The sequence below is a fragment of the Trachymyrmex septentrionalis genome, unplaced genomic scaffold (genome assembly GCF_001594115.1).
Source record: "Trachymyrmex septentrionalis isolate Tsep2-gDNA-1 unplaced genomic scaffold, Tsep1.0 scaffold29, whole genome shotgun sequence".
Taxonomy (NCBI): Eukaryota; Metazoa; Arthropoda; class Insecta; order Hymenoptera; family Formicidae; genus Trachymyrmex; species Trachymyrmex septentrionalis.
In genome coordinates, this window is record NW_017305451.1 from 2,832,946 (window position 1) to 2,860,812 (window position 27,867).

Genomic DNA, 27,867 nt, shown 5'->3' on the forward strand with positions numbered 1-27,867 from the left:
TTCTTCTCTTTACACTCTATGGTTTCTACAAAGCGTTTCTCTCTTTCTCTCCTCCTTCTCGCTCGCGGAGGAATAAATTATGAGACGCCGGCTGGCTCTGGCCGGCTGAAAAGTTTCGATCCCTGTACCGCTACGAGAAGATCTTACAACGCGGTGTCTCTCCGCGGCGACCTTTCCATTCGCGTCGCGTGAAGGATACGACCGCAATCGCGCGCCACGAAAACGACAATCCGTTCTTCTTATGCATGAATGAAACGAGGCACTTCCGCGTGACTTCGCAATCGATCAGAATTACTTGGACGCGATAATAAATCCCCGACAAGCGAGAATCTCTCGCGAGTCGATCGATCGTCGCGAGTATAATTCTATTAAAAATTCACGAAATCTCCTTCGCCGAAAAATTCGCCGGATTTCACGAATGTGCGAAAGTTACAATGCTCGGCGATCGGAAAATCCAATAATCGTTATTGCCGTTATTGCCATCGTCCCGCGTATTGCTCATTCGATGTTGTAATTACCTACTTATTATGATGTGTGCACAGTTATATTTTCCACGGTTCAGGATACTGTTAACCGTGTTCGTATAGGGCATTTCGACGTGCACGACGGTCGCTTCGATTGTATTTGACGTCGATGTAATAACCGTGAATGATATTCGTTAGCGTGTTTGTTTAATATCGGGAAACGCTACTCGAACGTCACGTTCAATTATACTCAATCGGAAACCTATTGCAACGCGCGGCACGTGAGTTTTTGTGAACAGGGAGCAAAGAGTGACGATGTACCGTAGATCCGTTAAATCATGCCGGATCCGCCATTATGAATGGTCTAATTACGAGTTTATTGATGTCGATCGGTCGTCGCGCCGTCGTCGAACATTCACCGATGTTTCATCACGACCGCAAACTGAATTCACGAACGAATGCCGAGATATTTTCGCGTTTCCAGAATTACCTTTTCGCTCGAGAAATATTTCCGCGATAAATATTACCATCAAGTATCTTTGCAACCACTCATCAGATTAAATCTCCGCAATTTGCCTCGTTTGTTGTTCCTCAGCACCTATATATTTACTAATTACTTCATCTTGCTCGTTTATATTATCATTAACTCTAATTAGCCGCAATTAGCAACTTATAGGTCTTCCATTGAAATGCAGAGGAAAAATCCTACACGGAGAAAAATGATTGAGTAATTTTTACTTTACTAGACTAGTGAAAATGTTCTGGCTATTTTTGCCGAACTTATGACAAACTTTACTTGCACTGAGAAAAAAGAGCCTAAATTTAAATAAATATTTATTTGAATACTGCCAACTAAACAGTTATTTACAATAAATAAATATTTACTTAATAAAAAAGAGTGATTGTTAAATCAAATTAATGTTTTTTTGTACCAAAGAAATATATTTTTATATTTAATAAATATTTATTGAAATTTAGGATATGTTTTTTTCTCGGTGTGCCTGAAAGTAAAAATGTCGTAGGTAAAAAGTACATTACGATTATAGTAAATCCAGTTATTACTTTACAGTAAATTATATTATTCTCATGACTGATAAGCACGAGTAACTTTCACAAGACTTTACACATTTGTATTTTTTATTGCGCAGTAAAGTAAATTTTAGCAGTAAGGCAAAAAATACTCGTCGATAAAGTAAATTCTATTAAGATGTATTATTTAGAGATTTACTTTACGAAATGTAGAAAGTATCTATATGGCTATACAACGATTATTTATTAGAAAAGAAAGGAAATTTTATGTAAGTAAGTGCATGTCCCTACATAAATCTTTCAATTCCATAAAATTTATTATTGAATTCTAAACTTTACATTTTTCTTGCACTATACATTTTTCTCTGTGAGCTGTTGCGTCGTAGACGATTGAATTCCCGAGTAATTGGCTTGTCACCTAAGTTTAGTATTCGTTCGAGTCGCATCGTCATTTTCCTCTTTCATCGTTACACACGCGAAAAATCAAAACGACGACTATATACCGGCACTGAAACGAAACTTTTTCCATAAACTCAGTGAGAGGAAAGTGGAAAGTACTTTGGTGGAAGCATCATACATACGCCCAACTATACAAGCGCAATCTGCAGCATCGTGAATCCGAAATTTATCGCTCACACAGACATAGATACGTGTATACAGGATCGTCTTTCGTTTACTTTTCGCCTATCGACGCCACACTCCGATGTACGATTTACAAACGCATCGCACGTTCGCGTGTTCGAATTATCTCTCGCGCGTGTGAGGTCCGAAACGTGCCTCCAAATTTTAATTACGAATTTTCTTTGAAAAAAAAAAAAGCAACCATAGTTCTCTCACGTAAGCCGAGGATAGCCGGATAAGCCTGTCATACGAAGGAATAATCGCGTATCAGTGAGTCGAATTGTAATATTGTGAAATTTACTGGACATATATACAGTAGCTGTCAAAAGTTTCCGATCAATAAATAATTTTATTGTATTGCTCTTATTTTCAGATAAAAAAATTTTTACAAATAAAAGTCCAAGCACACACAAATACTTAATAATATATTTATTGTAATATATGATATTTGAAGTGTTACGTTTCTAAGTTGAGTATAAAAAATTTTTAATAATTTAGGATATAAATTGAGAAACAAATTGACAAAAATTATTTGTAAAATTTTATACGTTCAGCGAAAATTTTTGTCAGCTATTGTACATTTGCTGTATTAAATAAATTTTACTCATTTCATCGCATAGTGAAATCAAATTTTAAAAAATTTGCTCATCATTGTAGAAATGGAAAAGAACTCTGTCCATTGTGCACTGCATTTATCTGAGAATATTACAATATTATTATCGATTTTGGATTAATTATGACTGATAAGCGAACGGACTGTGCGATACGGTATGTTCTTACCACGTGTTGCGAACATTAATCTTACCGATTTTACCGCACGGTTATCGCGAGCGTGATCGCCGTGATTTTACGCGGAACAGAGAAATCATGTTCTCGCGAAAAATCGCGCAACACGCGACGATAATGCAGATAGAGTGTAGGAACACAAAGGCCCCGATGTGCATTAAACACCCACGCGGAATCGCGCGTGTGTATCTACTCTGTAAATGTCTCCATTGTAAATGGATTCTGTCTTGCACGCGAATTACCGTAACTCATCCCTCGTGAACGTGTCAGAGGCCGGATTGAGCCACGCATTAAATCAGTTGTCGCTGCAGCGACGATTAATTTAAATTAACATGCAAGCACGCACGCACGTACGCGCGCAGAAACCTCATGCTAGAATTTAGGGGGCATCGAGAATTCAAGATTTTCATTTCCTAAGTGCCGAGGACGCCTTATGAAAAAGTGCACCGTGCAAAAATCGTCGTGGGCACAAATGTTGCGAAGGTCAGTGCATCGGAGCCCCGCGCGACGTGGAATTTGATATTCCATTCTGTAAAGGTCGATATCTGGCATTTGCTTTAATCGACATCAGCAATGGACGTGCAATCCTCGCGGAAATTTTACCAATTCTTCATCACAGTCATTGTATAATCGACTTTTCGTTTCTAGTTCACTATCATACGTGTCATTTTTAATTTAATATTTATTTTTATGAATTTTATTCTGCTCAAGTTAAATAACGGAATTTAAAGCTTTAAAATGATCCTAATCTAAAGAGGTCCAATTTAAAGTAGACTTAAAGCTTTTCTTTTTATCCACGTTGAGATTATAATGCATATCGCATTAAAATATTTATGGCGTGTCAGTGGAAATGATAAATACTGTAATAACTTAACGATCATCGCGAGCGCGTAACTTAATGTTATCGCCTCCGGCCGTGGAGCGGAAAATCAGCGGTCGCTATTGATAACGAAACGAGAGAGAGAGAGAGAGAGAGAGAGAGAGAAAGCGGCCGGTCTGCTCTTTCTCTGCAGATTAAATTCTTCGATCGATCGCCGAACGTAAAATGAAAGGATCTACAGGGTAGAGGTAGAGAGAGAGAGAGAGAAAGAGAGAGAGAGAGAGAGAGAGCAAGAGTGGGAGTTCTTCTCTAAATCCCTCGTAACGTTCCAAGTTTGTACGGACCAATAACCTTCCAGAACGCTATTAAATCGTATGATAAACCTCGCACATCGCCGGAGCTTACGCGACCGGGATATAAAACGGCGGGGAAAAGGTCGCGCCGGTGTACAATAAGTAAGCCCCTCGTGCCAGTGAATTTTTGCTGACGCGAGACAATGCGACGCGACGCGACGCGACGCCGCGCGCGTCCATGATGCAGCTGTTACCGATGGACCGATGTGCAACACTGCACCGACATGCTCTTCTTTTTAAAGCGACATGAAGCCCCGCGATCCCGTCCCGGACACCCAAACCGCGCTCCGTGTCCCTTCATCGAAAATAATTCGCATCGATATCTATCGACTTTCCAGCCAATTAGAAAACTAATTTCTCATTTTGTCTCTTGGCTATGCCTCTTTAATCAGCGCCGAGAGCGTTTCCCGTTAGTTTATATTTATTGATACAATTTATCTCGCCGTTCCAATTTCTCACAAGTCTTCCTTTTTACGTGTCAGATTTTAATTTCGGATAAATAATCATTGTTAAATCGTTGATATATTAAGTTATACACAATTTGAGTGATTTTTAATCGTTTCTATAAGTTTACCGATCTCACTCGATATGTCGTTAATTTAACTAAAACAATAAATTTAAATGGTTTAACTAAAAAGAATGTATTAAATCTGACTGAAATTTAGTTTACCAAATGTATATGTCAATAAAGTTATTTACTTGGGAACTAACAGAAATGGATTGATTCCATTTTAATCACATTTTAATATACATGCAGGTTAAAAACAACAAAAAGATTAATTGAAACGTCTTCAAGGGAGTTGAGTTACAATCGCTCTTGTAATATTTAACACAGTGAGATGTTTACCTATTTTTTTTTTTTTTTAATAATTTTTTTTATAATATACACATGTGTAAAAGAGAAATCGCAGTCTGCGCCTCAAACGTAAACGATTTCGCTGGCATAGCCTTAAACCCGCGTCTTAAACTCCGATACAGTGTAACATCGATATCGTCGCGTGCATCTCTCGCAAAAAACCATTAATCATCCCAATACCGTTTAGTCACGGCGTTTCCTCGAGATCAATGTGAGATCCATGACCGATCGACGACTAAGCCCCGCGATCTGGCGATTCCGTGCCGGTTTTCTAATCTCTCTTGCTTTACTCGCAACGAATAAAGCGTCTCACCTACCTACGCCGTGCGATTCTCATGCATTCCCCGATCGGCCGCGAGACGACGAGACTGAGAGAAGATTGCGTGGGCGAGTCGCGGCACGCGGGTGCAGCTGCATCGACTGGTCAATGCATCCGCAGCGGCGGGTGATTAATCACCTTGCTCCGGTTTCGACGAGATGCACTTCCTTCCCCGCTGGTAGTCGCGCATTGCGCGCGCGACGCCGTTAAAAGGGAGCGAAGGCAGAAAAGAAAAAAGAAAGGAAAGATCTCCTCTCCCTGCCTCCCTCCCTGTAGCGGCAACCAGTCCACCACGATTTTTCAGTCTCGCGGAATCGACGACGAGAGTTCATCCGTTCGTTCCGTGCCACGCGACCAGATCTCCTCTGCGGGATCTTCTTCTCTCGTTCTCGCTCTTCTCTTCACCGAGGACCAACCGATCGCGCGATCGACCGTCGTAATAAAAATGCGATCCTCGTCGCGCCGTGTGGAATCATCCCGTCCACCGCTTCCTCCTCGACGAGGCAGATCGGCGCGCGGCGGATTATGCAAAGCCGTCTTGCTCGTCGTTCGTCGTTGATACTCGTTCCGCGAAATGTACTCGCGCGTTCACCTCCATCCATTATCGGCCGGATCGAGTATTCTCCTCCCGAACGCTCTGTGGAATCGAGAGGCGCGAGTTGTTAGCCTCGCGAGGTCGAGATCACGCCGTATCCGCCGGTTTTGGCCGCGTAACGAGTATAATCGTTAAAGCCATCCGCAGCGACGCGAATGCACTTGGTCGTTTGCGCGCGACGCAATGAACTATTTTCCCAATTCCACTGCACTGAAAAAATGTTCGAAATTTCAGTAAATACTTGCGACTAAATATTTGAATTGACTAAATATTTATTAAATACAAAGGTATATTTATTTGAAACTATAAATTTGATTTAACTATAATTTTTTTTATTTAGTAAATATTTATTTAGTGTAAAGTTAGTCTAGTTAGTGCTGAATAAATAAATATTTATTAAAAATTTAGTGCATTTTTTTTTTCAGTGTTATGTACGCGAAAAAGGTCTCCGACACCGCGAAAGATAAATATTATTGAAAGTCCACAAATATTTAAAAAAATATTTTAATATTAGGATGTGTGGATAGAGAGCGTTTATTAATTTTGAGATTTGAGGCTATACGAGAGAGGGAAACTCGAAGATTCAACTTTTGAAAGCCGGATGTACAGATGGATGAATTTAAATCCTGTCTTTAAGAAGCTTGCCTCGGTAAAAGGAAATTTTTCTCTCTGAGGCACACCGTGCTCGACGAGATCTGATTACCGTATTAGCCCCAAACACAGACACACGTTGATCGTATTGGCAGTTCTTACACTCGTAATTATTCCAAAATGCTTATCTTAATATATCAAGGCTAGTAAAAAAAAAATAATTCAACGAACGAACATTTTCATTTATCTTTCATCTGTATCTTTAACTTTGTTAATTAAGTGTTTTTGCGCAAACAGGAAAGATTCGTTCTATAACTCTTCACTTTCGTAGCTTTTACGACGCTTCTTATTTCTCGATCGTTTTTGTTTTTACGAGAGAGGAAGAGAACAGAATCGATTAAGCGTTCACCTAATGGTTAATCAATCAGCTGCTGGTCATTTAATCCTGATTTTCCTCGGTTCGAAATTTCGCGTGCAATTGATTCCGCAATTTCATTTACTTCTCGCATTTTCCCCGGGAATGTAAATGCTCCATTAATTCATGGGTCGCGCGATTCAAGAAATTCCCTCGAAGCGTTAATTGTCGCGCCGAGAAGTAGTCTCGCGTTTCTACAGAGATTATCGGATCCGAAACACTCCTCTTTAATCGAGCACGAGTAAATTCTTTCTGATCGTCGCTTTATCGAGCGACGGCCAGAATCTAGGCAAATCGACCAATGGAGAGCGACCAAGTGCAACTTCCGTCGCATTAGCTTCGGCAATTATTATGCGTACGTCGACGATCGATCATGTGACACTGTCGCTTCCGGAGATGTTTGATTTTCTCCTCTCCGCCCGATTTATCCGCCAGCTACCTGCACAATTTCCCAACGACTCCGGAGCGATTCCGGAACACCAAAGGGAACGGGATAATCCCGAAAGCACTTCGAAGCGAAAAATTCACATCACGAGATCGAAGAAAGCCCGATCAATTTTATCGATCGTGAAATCAATCGATCGGTGAATCGCACGATCTCGACCTTCGGCGTCGCAAGCCTCGAGGCAATTTCATATAACGATTTCGAGATGTTATACCGCAGCATCCATGCAGTTACGGAGATACCCGCGTCTACTTTCTTCATTATTGCACACACCTCTTCCGTTGTTGTTCAGCGTGCGTGTATTGTGTTGTTCGGTGTGCGTCAGTATCACCAGCTCGCCGCACTCGCGTCGCATCGGTCTGGCACCAACGTTGTACCTATCGCGGTCGCGAGAGCAGCGCTGTTTTCGCTCCTACGTGGAAAAAAGGTCCCCCGTTCGAATCGTGTATCGTTCGAAGCGATACTTTAACCCTCTCTCGGAACACAACGCGAGAAAGCGGAAGGTAGAGGAACCGAAGGTGGAGACGGTGGAAAAGGAGGTGGAGAACGAGGGCTGCGACGGAAGCGCGACCCAAAGTCCACCCTCTCGCGCTTCCTCGACCTGCTGCTGGCGTGCCACCCGGCCAGCACGACGACCGGGACGTACATACCCGGCGATGAATCGCGGCCAACTGAGAGAGGGAGAGAACGCAGCCCCCTAGACACTACCCCGTCGGGTTGGCTGTGGCATCGCGCACGAAAACCCCCTGCGCATAACCCCCTTCTCCCCCCTTCCCCCCCCCCGACAACCACCCCGTTGCCACCGCCGCATGTTTTGTACGTGCGGGGGTAAGTATGGGACGAGGGGGTGAGGGGAAAGGGGGGGATTGTGAAGAGGAAACCCGGAGAGACGCGATGTTGAGAGAGAGAGAGAGAGAGAGAAGGGGGAGGAGGGAGGGTTGGACTGCCTCAGGGTTACAATGACCGCGAGTGGAGTTACTGGGTTAGGTCTGGGTTAGTTCAGATGGATCGGGGATCCTTACAATGTACGGAAAAGGGTAGGTCGAGGCGCCCCACGGTTAGGAAGGAACGGAAGTAGGTGGCATTTGTCGGCCTGTTCGGAAAGTTTCCGGCGTATATTTTTCAATCGATGTAATGCTTCGCTTTTTAAGTGGCTGTTAGTTGTCCGTTTCGCACATATCACTTTCCCGTTTCTCGAAGGGCGAGATCCGGAGTTTTCTGAAATCGAATAACTTAGGTATAAGGACATCGCGAGCTAGAATAAAGACTCGATACATCAGAAGTTTCCAGTGCCGAGAATAAAATTTTTGAAAGAGAAACATCCAAGAGTATTTAATTTCTTTGGTAAAGAGAGTTGGATGAAAAACGTCCCAGAGTTGCCGCAAAACTAGATGTCAGGGAAATTGCAGAATATTAGATTAGGGTAATCAGGAAAATGTTAAAGAATTTTCTGGAAAATAAGAATTCTTGGTTTTAAAAAAGTTGGGATATATGCGTACATCACACCTACACAATTTTGAAATATTATTAATTTAATAATTAAATACAGTGTTGGCAACATTAATAGTAATTTACATTGCTATGTTAAATTGCACTCTCAGCAAAATATTTAATGGATTCCAAATTAAGGCAGAAATACAAAAAAGTTACGAAATATTATTGAAAGTTAGGAAAAATAATGAAATTTTGATGGAAATCAGGGAAGAGTTATGGAATTTTAGGCACGAAGAATTTATGGCAACCCTGTTTTGTGCCTCAGATGGGGCTATCCTTTTTATTTGCGGCTGTATTTAGATTCACTACGTTCGCAATTTGATCGCGATTGTAAATACGATTAAAAGCGAACGATTATACGCGTCTGTGTTGCGGTCTGTTACATGAGACACACTCTCTGGAGGGAGGAAATAAAAGGCCGGGACTTAGAGAATCGGAGGGAGATTTAACGTATCGCGACCAGCTTGTGTACAACGGCTTAATCCGGATCGATCCGAGGAGATTATGAACGAGCGAATCACCTCATGACGATGGAACGCCGTCCGAGACCGAGACCAGTATAAATAGTTGCTAATTAATTCGCGCGACGGAGATATAACGAGATACGTATCGATGCGACACTTTGCATTTTCACTGGACGTTCTCCGACGAATGTAACGACGATATAGAAGGACGCGCGGTATAATTTTATCCTTGAATTACACTCGTAAAACGAGCGCACGGGGTCGCGATAATATCGTAAACGTAACAACTTCATACGCTGATTCTAATTAATGTCTCGATAAAATATGGGGGAGGGAGGAAGGGGGGAAGGATCACGCGGACACACCCAGTGAAAAGCTCTTTCTCGACGAGCTGAATGGAGGATAAATTGCTCAACAATAAAGTCTCGTAGCCTCCCCCCTGAGCCCCCTGTTGGGCTCCACGTTTTGGAATTGGGGTGGATATATATGGTGAATCGGAATATCCCCTGGGGGTCCAAAATACAATGGCGCCTTGTGATGCTCCAAGTTGTTTACGTCACACAAACTACGGGAGGAGATGAGGGCTGGAATCGAAAAAGGGTGGACTCTTCTCTCTCTCTCTCTCTCTCTCTCTTTCTTTCTTTTTCTTTATCGATCCAACCCAACCGCATCACGGCCGAAATTCTCGTCATTGAAGGAATCCCCGCGTGGTCGAAACTAATCGAGAAATCTCGTCCTCGCGCCTGCCAATTCGACTGACCCGCCCGAACATTCGAACGTCAATTTGTCATGATATCGCGACAAACTGCTTTGCACACGTCATTGTTTCTCGTCTCTGCAAGAGAGAATTGCGCTCTCACGTAACGATGTCACGCTTCGATTCGACCGCTTTCGATTCGGACGTATCACGGAACACGACTAAAAATTTATTTGCAGATATCTTGATACATCTCGACTACAAACCCGACAAGATAAATCTGTGATTATCTGTAAGGTTTCACCTTGGTTTATTAATAATATCGCGTGTAAGATGTGGACGCATCAAGATTCGCGAGCATCTCCGACGTCGAACGCGATTTCTCCATCGTTTTCCGCTCGCTGATGATACAAAGTACTGACTTCATGAACTTTCACTGGGTGGTGGATCGTCCGTTGCACAGACCGCTGGGTAGCAGCTGAAACTTTTAATAAAGCGATCGCGAATCTCCCCTCTGTCCCAGCGGCAGAACCGAAAGGAGAGGGAAGAAAACGATCCCCATCCGTCCCATACTGAAAAAAATACTAAATTTTATTAAATATTTGTTTGAATAGTTCTAAATAAATATTTACTAAATATAAATATTAATTTTTAATATTAAATATAATATATAAAAATATTAAATATATATTTATTTGATGCAAAAAGTATTAATTTAACTATTACTTTTTAATAGAATAAATATTTAATTATTGTAAGTAAACATTTATTTATTTATTCAAAAAATATATATATATATTAAGATTTTTTTTTTAGTGCACTCGTCCAATTTCTATAATATTACATTAAGTTAAGTAGAACGCTTTTTCAAATATCGATCAATCATTAGCCGCGCTATCGCGATAATATAACTTAAATATATTAATTGAACATAATGAAGATACCTGTTGTGAAATGTAACGCCACGTTCACATTTAACATTAAATATTTTACGTCGTATTAATTAACAAATTTATATTACACGAGTATTTACCATATTCTATCTCCGGAGAATTTACCGACAAAGAAACAGCCACTCTCTTTGAAAATTTTTGTATTATACATTAGAGAGAATCATTAAATAAGGAATGTTAATCAACTAGATAAATGTGTTTTATCTTGTTTATCTCTAAATTCCTCTTAAATAATATGCATAAATTATTGAATTTATCTTTAAATTCCTCTTAAAAATACGCATAAATTCTTGAGCAACTCCATCTAATAATTAAAAATCTAGTAATATTTAGGTATTTATTTATAGGTATAGGTATAAAAATTCGACTTCGCGATTTGTGTGCCGGGATTAGTTCATTCTATCGCTAACTGATGCATTTTGAAATATTCTTGGTGCACGAACCGGAAGCTGAATAATTGCGAAATTCATCTCCTCTTCTAGCCACAAATTCTCCGCGCTCTTGTTTTAATTATAAGGCTCTCCGGAGGCATTGTACAGCGTACAACCCGTCCGACGTATATTTTGCGACGCGTCCGAAATTACATTTGATTTATCGCACGAATAATGCGGCGCTTTATATAGTAATGCTTCATCAATAACGTCTCTCTCCCCCTTCGTGAGCGGCGGCGATTCCGGCAAGGCGCTCATTGCAGCTTGAAATTGGAGCTCAGCGAGCGACAAAGCAGGTGCAACCTGGAGCATGAGCGGCTCAATAAAAATAATTAATTACCACGGACACGCGTCGATGAGAGAAAGATATGGGAAATGAAACGCGATCTGATGCGATGTGAAATTCTTAAAAATTACGTTTATAAGCGAATGACATTTTATCGCTTTCTCGTTGAGGAAACATCAATGTAAGCGAAAGAAAATATATGACGGATAATTAGTTGGCTGAGTCTATACGATTAATATATCTGTTTTGCATTAAGAACGATCCATCTTATATTTTTACATTTGCGTTTTGTGTAAACATACGCTTGAATGTTTTTCTATTGTGTATTATATATGTATATAGATAGAAAAATATTATTTTATTGCTAAGAGAAGTGATTAAGTACTGAATGTATTTTTATTTTAATGTACTTTTCTTTTAAGTACTTTTAAGTATTATTAAGAAAACATTCTTTGTTAATAACAATCTTCAAGATAAGATTTTTAATAAAAAATATTTTCTCGATAAAGTCTTAAAAAATGTACTTACAGAGCAATCTTTGAAAAATTATTATTATGTATTTAAAATAAAAGAATTTATTTTCTTTTCAGAAAAATATTTTAACATTTTATGAAAACAGGTTTTATACATACGAGTATAATAAGCAAATTGAATTTATTTTAATTTAGTAATCTTGATTGAGAAATATTAAACTCACTAGAATTCAGAATATATTTTGAATGAATTTTTCACGCTTGTGATGAACTTATAATAGATTTGATATATGATAGATTGGATATATGAATTTTTGAAATACTTCAAAAAAGTAATTAATATTTAAATACAGTCTATATTTTCTGTATGTCCGTATATAATTAAATAATGTTTGCATTAAGATGGATACAACTTGATGAACGCGAAAATTTTGTCAGCGATAATTTTTCGCCTCTTATCAAACGAATTAGCAAAATACTGCATTTCGACGGCCGATTGATAAATGCTATATAGCTATAACAAACGAACATTATCTGTTCTCGGTATTATTTCCTGATAATTGACACGCGTCGCATGACTGGCGAAATCAAAGTAATGCGTTTGACGATAATGCGTGATTGCATTATGTTCGAACGTATTTTCATACTAATGAATGCACGTTCAGAGACGAATAATGGAATTTTAGCAATAATTTTAAATCGAGTAGCTCGTGCGTCAAAAACACAAGGGAAAGAGAGAAATCAGTTTGCAGTTTGACATATAAACAAAATATGACACAGAAAATCAGCTTCTACGGCAGCTTCTCTGGTCAACAATTTTCTCAGTCTCAGAACGTCGAAAAGGCATTACCATTTGTTACTCCTAATTATGCAATATATTTTCGCCATTGTACGAGAGAGCTCCACGTTAAAATTCCATCCAAGTAAAATCCATCTGAAATTAACCGAAGATCTTACCGTACATCCGTGTTCTTTCTCTTTTCCTCGATCCTCAATTTGTCGGAAGCCCATTATTCTCAACCGTTAATCATTCAAGAACTATAGGCGATGTTCCGTGGAGAGAAGAAGGATCGATCTGACTTACAAGGAAACGTGCTACGTTACAAAAGTAATATCAGAAAATTAACGTTATCAGTTGAAAGTAATAGGTGTTCTAAATTATCAAATCTCTCTTATGAATCTAAATGAGTTACTTAGATTTGGAGTCCAGGGACTTATTAACTCACAGTGGGCCAATAAGTCCCTAGATTTAAAATCTAAATAACTCATTTGATGGTGTCCTCTTCAAACCCTATAACTCTTATTTAAAACATTTTTTTCTTTTTCCCAAAATGTACTTATTCTCGAGATGTCCAACGGTTATAAGTTAAAATGAACCAAACATTTTCCGATCCCGTGTTTGGGTGTACAAAATCCGTAGGATCCCGAGATTTGACTATCCAGAATACTTATTTCAAACCTGATCTTTCGAGATATAACGTTAGTCTTTTTTAATATCACTTCTGCAGGATAGCACGCGTTTCCTTATTAAGAATCTCTAAATGGAAGAGATATCTTACTCGTCTTTCTTCCCTCCCCCACCCCCCCCCCTTTTTTTGCAGATCGCAGATGACGACGGGATCTGCGTTTGCGGCTCCTGCGGTGCGTTTCGCGTAACGGCGCCGCATAACGTGCGATGCAGACGATGCGGTATGCGGCATGCGGCGCGTCATAGTACCGTACGATCGTTGGTGCAAATTGCAGCGAGGGGGTAAGGAGGAGAAGGAGGACGATTCGACGATGGAGAGAGAGAGAGAGAGAGAGAAAGAGAGAGAGAGAGAGAGAGAGAGAGTAAGAGCAATCCGGTCGTTCGTTAATCTGTGGTCGTTCGAGCGCGAACACGAGATATACACGTTCGTCGTTTTGTAAAAGCCGCGTATGTATTAGAACGCGCGTAAAGCTGCTTAGAGTACGAGCACGAATTACGTTTCGCCCGTGCCAGCCGAATTATTTGCGTTACATGGACAGGGATGCAATACCAGGTGGAAATGATATCTGACCGGCGCAATTCCCGGTTCCGGGTTTCCGATAACAATTTTACAAAATATCAGAAATATGCCAACTACAGCAGCGTTGTTGTTCATTAGTAGAATGATTTTTATTTATATGACGACGTTATTGTTCCATATCCATGCCTGATTTTAATGACGTTGGATTTTGACGTTACAGATACGTAGAAATGGTATCCGAGCATCCCGCAAGGCGTTAGATCGAATATCACCGCAACGATAAATACATTGGCCGGCAACCCGAAATTAGAGCGCATAAAACTGTCCGCGATCGTTCGCCTCGCAGGATGAAAAATCGTGTCATTCGGATGTGTTGCGCTAAAAGGGCGCGTTATAATTTAACAGATAAATTATTCATACGTTAAGGCCTACACCCGTACCCTGCCATTACGTGGACGAAGCACGTAGCTGAGCGGGGGCGGTAGTGGACGAATTATGAATATTCAGAAGAGTTTCACACGTCGTAAATTTAAACTCGTCGCATGTTTCTGCTTTGCGGATGAACAATGGACGTGTAATGGCATAACCATTCCAGTGATGCATTTTCCTCTTTTTTTTTTTCTAATTTCATAACGAACGAATTTTATTACGAGTTTATCTTGGCTGCTAATAGTTCACTCGATGCAATCTGCGACGAGTCGCGGAATTGACTGTCGGCCTAGTTATTAAGCAGAATTATTATTACTCGCGTAATATTGGGATCCCGGAGAAGCCGACAAGATGTAACTTCAACGACGGGGTTGAAGTTTAAGCTGCACCTGACTTTACCTCGCGATCATAATATACATGCACATGGGGCTTCCGTCGTTGAAGACATAATGCACGCATCGCTTAAGGCATCACTCTTGCACATGGTTGCCTTTAAACTGCGATTCTCTTGTTCGTCATTGTACAGAAGCCTGAATTAGATGGGATGTTAATTACCGTTCCCACGTATAAATGCAAGAGCAACCGCGTCTAGTATATAGTTGTATAAAATGAAAGAGCCGAATGGATTGCACTTTCTCTAACAACCGTTGAGCTATCGTTTTTGATTAAGAAGGCAAAAAAAGGGAAACATTTTAACATTAAGAATCTTATTTTAGACCGTAAAGCCTGTTCTACAATGTGCTTTTTGTTTTCTGTTGCTTACCTTTTGTTATTTTTTACATCTTGTCTCTTTGCTTCTTATCCGGTTTTTTGTTTTATATCGCCCGAGATAAAAGTTAACGAAAGAAACAAGAAATACGTAGCAAAAAATACAATTGTTGATAAAACAGTTGCAAAGGAGAAAAAAGCAAAAGGTAAAAAAGAAACAGGAAACAAAGAGCACATTGTAGAATAGGCTTAAATGTGAGAAACACAATCGATAAATTAGAAGCTTATACCGGTCGAAGCTTTGATACTTCATGTAAATTATATACGTATAGTACATACATATATACCATATTTGTAGTTATTTGAACTGAGCGCCGAATTGTTTTCTCGTACATAAACGTAATTAAATTACTGTAATATAATATCACAAATTAAATTAAATTACATTAAATTGATAAGCAATTTTTAATAATTCGCTCAATCAGGCATTATATTAGAAAGATGTTAATTTGCCGAAAAATCTTAAATATAATTTATTGTGAAAAATATTACCTCGGCCGGGAGTCAAATTTGAATCTCTTGCATTCCGTAAGAACGTCCTAAGCCTTTAGACGACTTAATAATATTCTTCGCAATAATCGGTATATGTATGGAAATAACGTCTTTTTCAGGCGATGTAATATAAACAAAATTTAAATATAATAATGAATAAATTATAAATACATAGAGGTTATTAAATAATATATCATTTATATTATAATTTAAATATAATTTAAATTAGAATTTAATATATAATTTAAAATATAATTACTTACATTAATTATTATTAATAAATCGTAAATTTGATGATAGAAATACATTATTCTCATACCAGAATACATTTTTAATTATATTTAGTCAAAAATTAAAATAATTGAAATTTTTACATTTTTAAAAATCACTACACATTTTCTTGTTTGTTAATTGTTAAATATTTCTTACTCACCTCTCTCAGGTCCATAGGTTATTGTACATCATCACTAATGTGTATACTTTTTAAAAGCCTTCCTCACCATAATACGGTAGATGTATATTAAGAAAGACATTTCGTTTGTTTGGGTTTTTTTTTGTATTTTTGTATTTTATAATTTTTTTGTTATTTTTATTTTTTAGCACTTTTTTTATTTCTTATTAATTTTATATTTTTTCACTTTCTTCAAACAGAAAAACTAATTTCCTCTTGTCCTGCTTAAATTTGTTTATCACTTTACTACTAATCACTCTAAAACGCGCTTTCATTCAACACGCGTTTCTCGACCATGGGAAGACGGCAAAGTTCCCTCTTGCCCTCCCCCTTCCCCCTTCCTCTGGACGTCCATGTGCTGGTTAACTTTTGATCAAACTTGACTTTTTTTTGCTACGATTAATCACTGAACTGATGGTTTTATAGTAAGTAACTTGTAAAGTTACTTATCTCGTTAAATCACTACGAAACCAGTTTAGTGATTAATCGTAGCTAGAAAAATACAAATTTTACTTATCATTAAGTGACGTTAAGTCTAATCTACAAGTTAACCAGGTCTTATTGTCATTTCTTTATATCTTACTTTCTTAATGGCTAAAGATAAAAATAAAATTCAATTTGATTCTATTCATCAAAATTCATTTCTATTCATCAAAAAATCTTGATTCATTTCTATTTGATGACATATGAAGATAAATTCTAGCAATACATTAACGGTAATAAAGGGTCGCTTTTATTCAAACAATTCGAGTCTGATGCTTATTATTTCTTGTTACTCCTTGTACAGTTTAACATATAGTTGTTGAACAATGTAACAAAATTTGTACTTAAACACGACGCTCGTGACTTTACAGGCGTTCAAAGAACCGTGCATGTGCTGCACAATTCGGAGCAGCCAGCCTCGGTGTTCGCCCTCCTCGAGTCGGGCAGCAAAGTGGTGCCACTGATAGCGGACGGCTTGTTCGATCTGCTGATGATGAAAATGACGACTATCTACACCAGTAAGAAGCAAACGAAGATCGAATCCAAAGGGCCGCGATTCGAGATTGGCGACTTCTGCGTCAAATTGGGCAGCGTGACGATGAGCCAGAATTTCAAAGGCGTCTTGGTAGAAGTGAGTGACACTCCATATTTCTTTTCAAAAAGAGAAGAAACTCTCTAAAACGTCGAAAAATTATCGGTCCAACTGTCCCCCTTTGATCCTCGATTTTCAGCTCTTTAAACTGATATATTTTTCGTTTTCGTTTCTCTGACGGATCGTCGTTTTCGATATTTTTAATTCGGCCTTGATTCCCTCATAAAAATTTCCTCACGCTAAAATCTGTTTTATCTCCACGTAGAAAGCTCGTATCGCTTTTCGCTCTCGATTGCCATTTTGCTTTTACTCTTTGATCGTTCGGAAAACGGAGGATAGATTGTTCTCTGTGTCATTCAAATCCGGAAGTGAACGGCGTCGATTTTCTGATCCCCCGAATCCGTAAAAAATTCTTTGGGGAGAGACATTTTGAGTCCCCTGCTGCTTCCGTTGTCTTCTCTGTCATTCACGCGACGAGCGTGCATTATCGATTGATAACTCGGTCAAGAGAGTTCCACCCGCGTAAATCGTGTATGCCAGTTATACAATAGGTACATTTTAGAAATGGAACATGGGTACCCACGCACCTTTTGATGTCCTCATGGCGAATACGTGTCTCGCGCGTCAAACTCGGCACGCCCGAGATATTTCATGCCGCTGGCGTACCACTGCTGATCTAGAGAACAGAGGAATAATCGAGTAATTAAGTCCGGATGCTAACGATAAATCGTCCTACTGATGCTACATCGATCCTATTCGACTTTATACGTACTCTCTCATACAGTAAGGAGTACAGGGTGTCCCATTCATCACCGATCGATCTACTTTTTGAATAAAACTCAAACGGTTGAAGTAATCTTGATAATTTTTTTTTTTTTGTTTAAAAGTACAAACTTGGGAGTTAATAATACTTTTCCATGATTAATTTCCCATCTGTCTAGATGACATATGTGAAGTTTGAGGTTAATCGGTTTGACATTTTAAAAATAGCGCGAAATTCAAATCGACCGGTGATGAATGGGACACCCTGTAGATGTAGAAATCATAGGGAAAAAAGTATCAGTCTTTAAAAGTTTTAAACATTTAAAAAAAATCTTTTTAGAGAAAGAAGGAGTTAAAAAGCGAATATTTTCATCATTTTTATAAATTTTTACAAATTCTTATTTCAACATAAATAATTTTTTTACTTTTTCTTTTAAATCTATATCTAACTAAATTTGTAGATATTTCAACAAAATTGTTCTTTTTGTGTAGTAGATAAAAATAAATTTGAAAACTAATTGTCATTAAAGGTTTTTTCTTGCTTTTAATCATTGATATGCTAATAAGATAAAGTAATGATGCTTCGTAATTAACGAGTAGAATTGGGTTATATAATAATGTCGGATCAAAGATCATTTTTATGCGGATCGAAGCAAGATTGCAGACATGTGCGAAGATTTCGGCACGCATCAGCGTGCAACGTGTCTCTCACGTACACACACGAGCGTTATCGGATGCCACTCGGATGCACTTGTCGCGTAGATATCTGTAAACATGCAAGATATATACGCGCATACCGATACGGAACGTCATTACGAATTGTATTCGCTTCGCCGATATCTCGAGGCCTTGTCGAGCACCTATGTACGTTTAACACGGAATTACGCTAATATAGCATATATTCTAAAATTAAATCGTTTTTGTATTTGCTTTGTCCATTAATATATCCTGTTATCTAACAACTTAATCGGCTTGCGAATTATTAATTCGCGAGATCGAACGAGTTTTACTCATCTAAATAGCTTAATATGTTGACTTCCTCGCATAAATCGCGTAGATTGAACATGCTGAAAAAAATATTAAATTTTAATAAATATTAGTTCAAAATAAATATTTACTAAATATAAACATATTTATTTAATACAAAAATTATTAATTTGACTTAACTATTATTTTTTATATTGAGTTAATATTTATTTACTGTAAATAAACGGACTTAGTACTAGATACATGTATTAGAAGTACTAGAGACATGTATTAGTACTAGATGTATTAGATACTATTCAAAGAAATACATGTATTATTAAGATTCAGCAAATCTGTTTTCAGTGTATAAGTAGTTGAATAAATATTCCTGCGGATCGCATTTCTTCACCCCAAGAAGTAGGCGCAACGGACAATGCGCGGACATCACTTCCAAGCCCTACTCTCAAGAATCATGAAAGAAATCTCGAGTTGTTTCCTTCCCTTTTTTCGCATCGGCGATCTTCACCTAGACTTCGCGGCGTTATCTCGATGATGCGCCTTCCTGTATATCTTCCGCAGCCGCCCTTTCCCCTTCGACAGATTCATCCGGCTGTGCAGCGACACGTACATTGCACGCTCGCGTGTGTACCCTGTACACACACCCCCAGCGCGACACCGGCTTTAAATGCTCCAGCAGCAGCCATTCGTATCGGTAACTGCGCCGTTTGTACAGCGACCGCGACGTCAAATACGTCACGATAACCCCCGACTCCCCCCATTAATTTCAATGGTGAAACTCCCCCGCGCTCGCGAAAAAGAGAGAGAGAGAGAGAGAGGGGCTCGCGTTAAATCTTCGCTCCCTCGCTCTGCCTCCCTCGTCGACCTCCGAACGAACACTTTTCTCCCGGACGGCTTCCTGCCCCAGCAACGGCGAACGCTTCCTTCCTTCCGCCCTCTTATTCGCCGCTGCGACTCCCGCACTTGACTGCAATCACTTATCAGCGCGTTGAACATACATCGCAAACACTCATGACCCAGAAAAAACTTTTCATTCACAGTAAAACACATTTTGTGTTTATGTTGAAATTGATCCACTTAAAATTTTGTGTTGAATTTTTAACATATTCAAGCGTTAATTTAACATAATGATTATGTTATTTAAATTTTTTGTGTTAAATTGATATTCATAAATTTTTTTAGAAAAATAACACAATTTATAAGTGAGCGAACAAATAATATAAAAATAATGTTTTAATACGTAAATTCTGAGATAAATGAATAAAATTTTTGTTAATTTAACATATTATAAATATTAATTTTATTCAAAAAATATGCTTCCACAATTTGTTTACACTGAAAAAAATATTAAACTTTAATAAATAATTTGTTTAAGTAGTTCTAAATAAATATTTATTGCGTGTAAACATATATTTATTTACGATAAAATCAATAGGCTCTAAAGAAAATTCTAAAAAATAATAAATAAAATACCAATTTGAGCCGACACTGGTTATTAGTATTTTTTAATACTATTTATTCAAAGTGAATATTAAACGTATACGTTTCGACCTACGGTCAACTCTTCAATACAAAAAGATATATTAACAAAATTACATAATGATAGCACATAAGAGTATAAACTAATAACACAAAAAGCGAGAAAAAGAAAAATATTTTTTGTTTTAAAAAATGACCGATCCAAAAGGTTAAAAATAATTTAAAAAATGCTAACATGAGATTATACGCGAAAAACGGTAAAAAAAAACTTACATTACTGTCAAGATTGATCTGTTTTTATAAGGTTTGTTGCACATGTTCCATTAAACTGTTCCATTTACTGTGTAATACAAATGTGAATAAATTAAAAAGTTAATATAAATAACAGTAAAATCCAATTTTAGTTCACTTACTGAGACAAAATTTAAAGATATTAGACACGACATAACTGTTTGATAGACAGATGTAAAATGAAAATTGAGAGAAACAATGGGCAACAGAACATGTACTTACAAAGGCAATAAGTAAAAATATAAATAATAAATAACAAAGTATAAATCATAATATTATATAATGTTAGCACTTTTTAAATTATTTTTAACCTTTTGGGTCGGTCGTTTTTTAAAATAAAAAATATTTTTCTTTTTCTCGCTTTTTGTGTTATTATAATAGTTTATACTCTTATGCGCTATCATTATGTAATTTTGTTAATATATCTTTTTGTACTGAAGAGGATCTTGACCGTAGGTCGAAACGTATAATACGTATATACGTTTAATATTCACTTTATATAAATAAGAAGAATATAGAATAAATGATATTAAATTACACACTATATAACCAGTGTCGGCTCAAAATAGCATTTTATTTATTATATATTTATTTGATACAAAAATCGTTAATTATCATTTTTTTTATTGTAAGTAAATAAATATTTATTCAATAAAAAGTAAACATTTCCTTAGTACTATTTAAAGAAGTTTGTACTAAGATATAGTAATTTTTTTTTCAGTACAAATTGTGTTACATTTTTTGTTATATTTGTATTTTAATATTTTTACATAATATTTATGCTACTTTCTAATATATTCGTGTATTAAATTAAGGCAAAAATTTGAGTGGATCGTTTGGAACACGTGGATCGTGTTAAATTTAACACAAATTTTCCAACTCGCCGTTTTTTAGCACGCGGAGCGAACTGGGTTGCGTAACTCGCGTGACAAACGCATCCCCGATTCGATTCGCGCTTTCTCGGATTTGCAATCGCGATTTATCGTTTGAATCGAAATTTACCCTGCTGCCGTTGAATGTGGTAGCTCGGTCCGGAATAATGTCATCTCGTCCGTGATTTCGAATCGCTATGCGGCCATGCATGGTCGAGTTGCTGGCGAATTCCGCAGATTTTCGTTTAATTGGCGTCCCTGGGTCCAGAATAATCTCGAGAATTCCAAGTTTCACCTGAGAAACTTTATCTGATAAATGAATCAGCTGTGACGTAATTAAAGTAAAAGAAATTAAGCGTATATATTATACCTTTATTATTAATTTATTTCTAAAAAGTCTTGCGCAGCCAATCGTGTAATATCCTCCACGTTTATTATTATATCTTGTAAATATTATAGATCAATAATATGTTTCTCCTACAAAAAATGTTTATGAAGAATAACGGTCGCGCGAAAAGTTTATCGTCCGGACAAATTCGTGAAATTGGATTTTAGATTTAAAATTATTGAGCAAATTTTTATAAGTCGAAGAATAACAGTTTTGCCGCCACTCTTTTTCTCCCTTTCGGTGAATCTTCGCGTTTCCCATTTTTCCAACTTCGTTCCGCGTTTATGGAGTTACTCGACCGAAGTACCAATTTCCAGCGATATTAACTTTTAGCCGAGCTTCCTTAACATAGCCGAAGCTATAAGGCTTGCGGAATGGAAGGAGAGAAATGGAGAGAGAATTGAAAATAGGATGAGAAACCGACATCCCCACATCAATATTGCCGTATATATCCCCGTTCAATCCTGACACATCCAGATTCTCGTCAAGTTTTCCGAATGGCCGATAGTATCCAACGACGTGCGAAACCGAATTTTTGACATTTTCAGAGATTGACTTTTCCATCCCAAGAGGACTCCGCGTCATGCCGCAAACTGTTTATTCGAAGACGACACGATGGGGACTGAGTCGTCTTTACTTATTTATGCATTGAAATTTTTTGTATAATATGTAACTTACAAAAACTTTCTTACTTGTTAATTAAAAAATTTTGTTTTGATCAAAATTGTTGAATTAAAAAATAATAAAGTTTTTATGAGTTAAAAATTTTGTTCTATATATATAAATTTGATTAGTCTAACCAAATTTTCATTTGAGGGAATATCAAAATTTTTTAATTAAAAAGTAAGAAAGTTTTTGTGAATCACATATCATACAAAACATTTCTCTCAGTATGCTTACTTACGGATATTCCATACGATGGTTTCAAGCGGATTATCATAAGCGCCCGTCCGTTTTCCATCGCTGCTCATCGAAGTTCGTCGCGCGAGCCCCTGATTATACATTCTGTTTCCTCCCACGATTCCTTCGCGACATCATCAACACACACATACACATCGTAAGCCGGATTACGCGAGAGACATACGAGGTTCATATCGCGGATATTTCGTCTTCAGATCGTAAAAACCCAGCCGTGGCCGCCCGCGACTGATGAGTCGTCGTTTCTCGATAAGTATTAACGATATCGCGCGTTGATTTGACATACATCACGATCTGATGGTACTCGACTAGGTGTAATCCTGTGATATATACATTTTTTTTTATTTGTGGATCCCCAGGTCGAGTACAGACCTTGCGTCGTGCCAGCGAGCGCTTGGGAACTCATTCGTGAATTTCTGCAGGGATTCTTGGGTTCAACCGTATCTAATCAAGCTCCTCAATATTTACAGGTGAATATTTAGTATTAGAAAAATGCGTCTTTGTGCATGGAAAGAATGGCTTTGTTAAACCTAAAAATTTAATTAGACTTGAAAATAATTTTGTCGATAGAACACACAAATTGGTTGCTAAAATGTCAAAATTTGTTGCAGCGTTGCTCATCATGCTCGAGATTCTTAAATCCTTCTGTAAATTCTTTAGAATCTCACTCTAGAATAATCTAAGAATGGAATCTCACTTTAAAGAGTGAAAATTGAGTCAGTCTTAAAAAACCTGACTGCATTTTCAATCTTTAAGATTGACATTTTACTCTTCGAAATTCACTCAAAAAATTTTAGAGAGTGTTTAATTATTTTGGTCTAACAAAATTACTTTCAAATTTATATCTAATTAAATTTTTAGATTCAACGAAAGCGTTTTCTTCATGTATTGAAAATAAAACTTTTAAGTAATTTTGCTGAAAAAGACCCGATATGTAATTAAGTTTTTTTTTTAAATAAATTTTGTAGAATCGAATGAACGAAATTTATCAGCCGATGGACACAATACAACAGTATCTAGAACACTTCGGTCAATACAGGAAAGCCACAGGAGTAATTTAAAAGAAGCCATCGTGGTGACTTGGGCCGCATTATTTATTTCACGACATGACGTTAACGATGAGATCGATCGAGAATTCTGTAGATCCCGCTAATATTTATTATATTGTGGTCTGCGCATATCTGTAACGATATCACTATTTTTCGAATATTATTTGCTCATGTTAATTTTATTACTAGAGATTTGTATTATATATTATTTATTAGTATATATATAATTAATAAAAATTTTTTAGAATAGCACAATTTGTATGCAAAATGATATCTAAATGTTTTCAAAATAAGATAATATCGAGATTTTTATCGATTCAACTCTTTATTTTATTTCCGCACGCATTTCAATTTTCCTTTTCTATTTTCAATTATTTTTTATAAACGAACTGTAAAAAAATTGAGCATTCCGTTTTATATTTAATTTAATTTATAACGTATAACTTAATGACTTCGGAAATCATAGAGATTCCAAAAATGCATTTTGCAAAATCTGTGTTTTTGCAATGTGACACGATGCGCTATCTATGAGAGAACTCGAGAAACTCTAGTGGAGCAGTCACGCGTATTGATAAAATACTATAGCCAATAAAATAATCTATTGTCATTTGTCGGTAAAGTTAACTTTGTCAACTGTGAAACTTTAAAAATAAATATTATTTCTAATAAAATACATTCTTATTATATGTGTTTTTGTACATTTTTTGTGTTCTTCGACATACACAATGTGTGCGTTATAATCTTTTGAAATTATTTTTCAATTACAAATAGCACGCTAAAAAAAGATAACCTATTCAATAATTTTTTATAATAAGATATTATTAGGTCTATTACCATAAATTTAACTGCAGTTTATATTATAAAGTATGATATAAATTTTCCTATTAATGTCAATAACATTAATTTTAGTATTTATTTATGCATGATGATACTGCGTTATTTTTCAGATTATAGTTCTATTTTTTAATGACAATGGAGGCCTTTAACCTGAAAAATGACGTGCCTCACATTTTCAATAAAAACTAATAGCATCGTATTCAGCAGGTAGAAATGTATAAAATTCACTATGTTTTTTTACATTTCTCAAAAGTGGATCTTTTCTTAACACTGTTCTTTCTTCCTAGTGTAAAACCAATGTTCAAGGCAGTTCAAAGGTCTACCTCCGCGCAGTTATGAATTAAGTAAATTAATTAGATGACTTGGAATTTTCAGTTTTATGCAATAATTATTTCCATGATGAAACATCGTAATTAAACACATATATTGTACACAAACAAACTTTAATTACATTTCCTTACATTATCATTAATCTCAAATGCTTTTAAATATAATATTATAATTTAATTGTAATCTTTGAATACAATTAAGTTATAATGTTGTAATAAAAAAAAACATTTTAGATTAATAATAATAAATTTTATATAATATGTCCGGACCGAAGATATATGTCATTGATCTTATGACGTAAATAGATTAATGTGCTGTTTTATGCGTATGTACAATGTATTAATAATAATACGCTATATGTAAATATTGTTATACATAATTATCATAAATCACACGTTATGCGTGCGTGATTATATAAAGATCACGCCATGCGCATCAGGAAGGAAGATAAAATAATGTTTAAACGGAGTATTTATCCGCGTTACTTTTTATGGCTTTTTCTTTATGTATGTAATTACGTGGAATTGTCGCGTCATTCCGTAATGAAATTATGCATACGCTATGCAAATTTTGTACTCATAATTGTAAATCGAATCATTTATGCATACGCGATCCGGATTATCACCGGCGATAATTGCATTTGTTATACAAGCTGGCGACAATTCAATGATTACCAAAATTGTTAATTTTATTTTCCTCGACGACGCGGGTTATCGCCGCGTCTCACTTATCGGATTTTTGGAAGGAACAAACGGAATGTTGATGGTCATCGAAAAAAAATGGGCCGCGCGGAATCACGTGACTGCGAATACGACGCCACGCGGCGCTAACCGCAGGAAATTGCTCCAGACGACGAAAACCGAACAACAGGAGAATCGAAGTTGACCGGAGCAACGGTGGTGGCCGGTCAGACTGTAAAAGAAGTGCGACCGCGGTGCGAAAAGATAGTGTTCTCTACGCATGAGAGTTGTCTGCATCGACGAAGATGGAGGTAAGAATTCGTGAAACGCGAAGGATTCGTGAGTTCGACAATTGCACTTATCATGTTTTCTACTTTTAGATCGAAATACTGTCGATGAAATCGTCGAAGGTGATAGCCAATGTGAATGTAAGTAAAGCGCAATAACTGTAAAATCGGATAATTAATTGAAACTTGAACGGAATATGATAATTCGAAATTTGATCGATTGTTTTTTGAAAGGGATCTGCGATACTTTATTTTGTTACATGACGTGTATCTTTATTGCAGGTAAATGCGAACACTACGATAGGCGAAGTGAAACAGGAGTTGCATAAATTAAAAAAAACAGCAAATGTCAATAGACAGAGTCTGAGATTGGATGCTAAGGGAAAATCATTGTCTGACTCAGAAACAATTAAATCCCTGTCACTGAAAACAGGTGGAAAGTTGTATTATAAGGATCTCGGTCCTCAGATCGGTTGGAAGACTGTATTCCTGTTGGAATATGCAGGACCTCTAGTGGTATACCTTTGGTTGTATCAACGTCCTTGGCTGTTTTATGGAAACGTGGATACCAGTAATTTTCACTATATAGTTAAGTAAGTCACTGTAATTATGTAACATTATTAAAATTATAATCTATATACATATATAATGTATGTTTTATATAAACATTTCTTTTGTTGTGCTTATTATACATAAGCAATTTTTTTTCTATTTGTAGATGTGCAGCAGGTGCCTGGTCGATACATTATGCTAAACGTCTCTTAGAGACTATATTTGTTCACCGTTTTAGTCATGCAACAATGCCATTGCGTAACCTATTCAAAAATTGCTCCTATTATTGGCTTTTTGCTATGTATGTGGCGTATCACACAAACCATCCATTATATACAGCTCCTTCCAAGTTCCAATTCCATATTGGATCGATAATATTTGTGCTGTGCGAGCTGGGCAATCTCAGTATCCACTTAGCTCTGAGGAATTTGAGACCATCAGGCACTACGGTCAGGAAAGTCCCGATGCCGACCAAAAATCCTTTCACTGCACTCTTCTTACTTGTCTCCTGTCCTAATTACACGTATGAGATAGGCAGTTGGATCGGTTTTACTGTAATGACGTCGTGTCTTCCAGGTATGCTTATACAGCTAAAATTTTATTTATGATTATTTGATCTTTAACATCGAATGCAAATGAAACAATTGTACGAGTCTTATGTTTTAATTTTCAGCTGGTCTGTTCACGCTTGCCGGTGCATATCAAATGACCGTGTGGGCACTGGGCAAGCACAAGGCGTATAAGAAAGAATTCTCGCATTATCCGAAAAACCGCAAAGCCATTATTCCGTTCATTCTTTAAATTAAGGCATTTATTTACAGAATATCGGTAATACCATGTTGATTCTATTTTGTTACTGGTTTTGTTTTATTTTTTTTTTTTAAAGAATATTAAGTTTAGCGATTATGACAAACATGTGATCAACAATAGTGTCAATTTCTAGTATAAAATGAAATCTGTAAAACAACAAAAGATATATAAGCATTTTAATTCCAATTTTTTATTTTTATACAAGTCTTAGGGGGAGGTTCATTTCTGTTTTATGAAATACTATATCTTACAAACATGGCATGATATACAGCGCTCTTATTTCTTTGAACAAATATATATACGTATATAATTATAATATAAAAAAACATATAT

The 27,867-nt window shown here is 36.9% G+C and overlaps 2 protein-coding genes across 3 annotated transcripts in view; one reads left to right on the forward strand and one right to left on the reverse strand.

Moving 5' to 3' along the window:
• Window positions 1–7,702, reverse strand: part of LOC108749424 (facilitated trehalose transporter Tret1-2 homolog) — a 73,872-nt gene extending 66,170 nt beyond the window's left edge. The window contains exon 1 of the mRNA XM_018488124.1: window positions 7,568–7,702. The gene's annotated coding sequence lies outside the window, so the exon portion shown is untranslated. The remainder of the gene's footprint in view (window positions 1–7,567) is intronic.
• Window positions 1–27,845, forward strand: part of LOC108749425 (very-long-chain enoyl-CoA reductase-like) — a 101,111-nt gene extending 73,266 nt beyond the window's left edge. The window contains exons 3-8 of one of the 2 annotated variants that reach the window (XM_018488126.1): window positions 17,075–17,334; window positions 23,349–23,459; window positions 23,958–24,041; window positions 26,455–26,765; window positions 26,891–27,300; window positions 27,398–27,845. In XM_018488126.1, the coding sequence (XP_018343628.1) occupies window positions 17,075–17,334; window positions 23,349–23,459; window positions 23,958–24,041; window positions 26,455–26,765; window positions 26,891–27,300; window positions 27,398–27,525 (1,304 nt within the window). In that variant the 3' untranslated portion in view covers window positions 27,526–27,845. Of the gene's footprint in view, window positions 1–17,074; window positions 17,335–23,348; window positions 23,460–23,957; window positions 24,042–25,896; window positions 26,197–26,265; window positions 26,314–26,454; window positions 26,766–26,890; window positions 27,301–27,397 lie in introns of those variants that run through there. The other variant, XM_018488125.1, reaches the window with a different exon arrangement.
• Window positions 27,846–27,867: the final 22 nt, after the last annotated feature.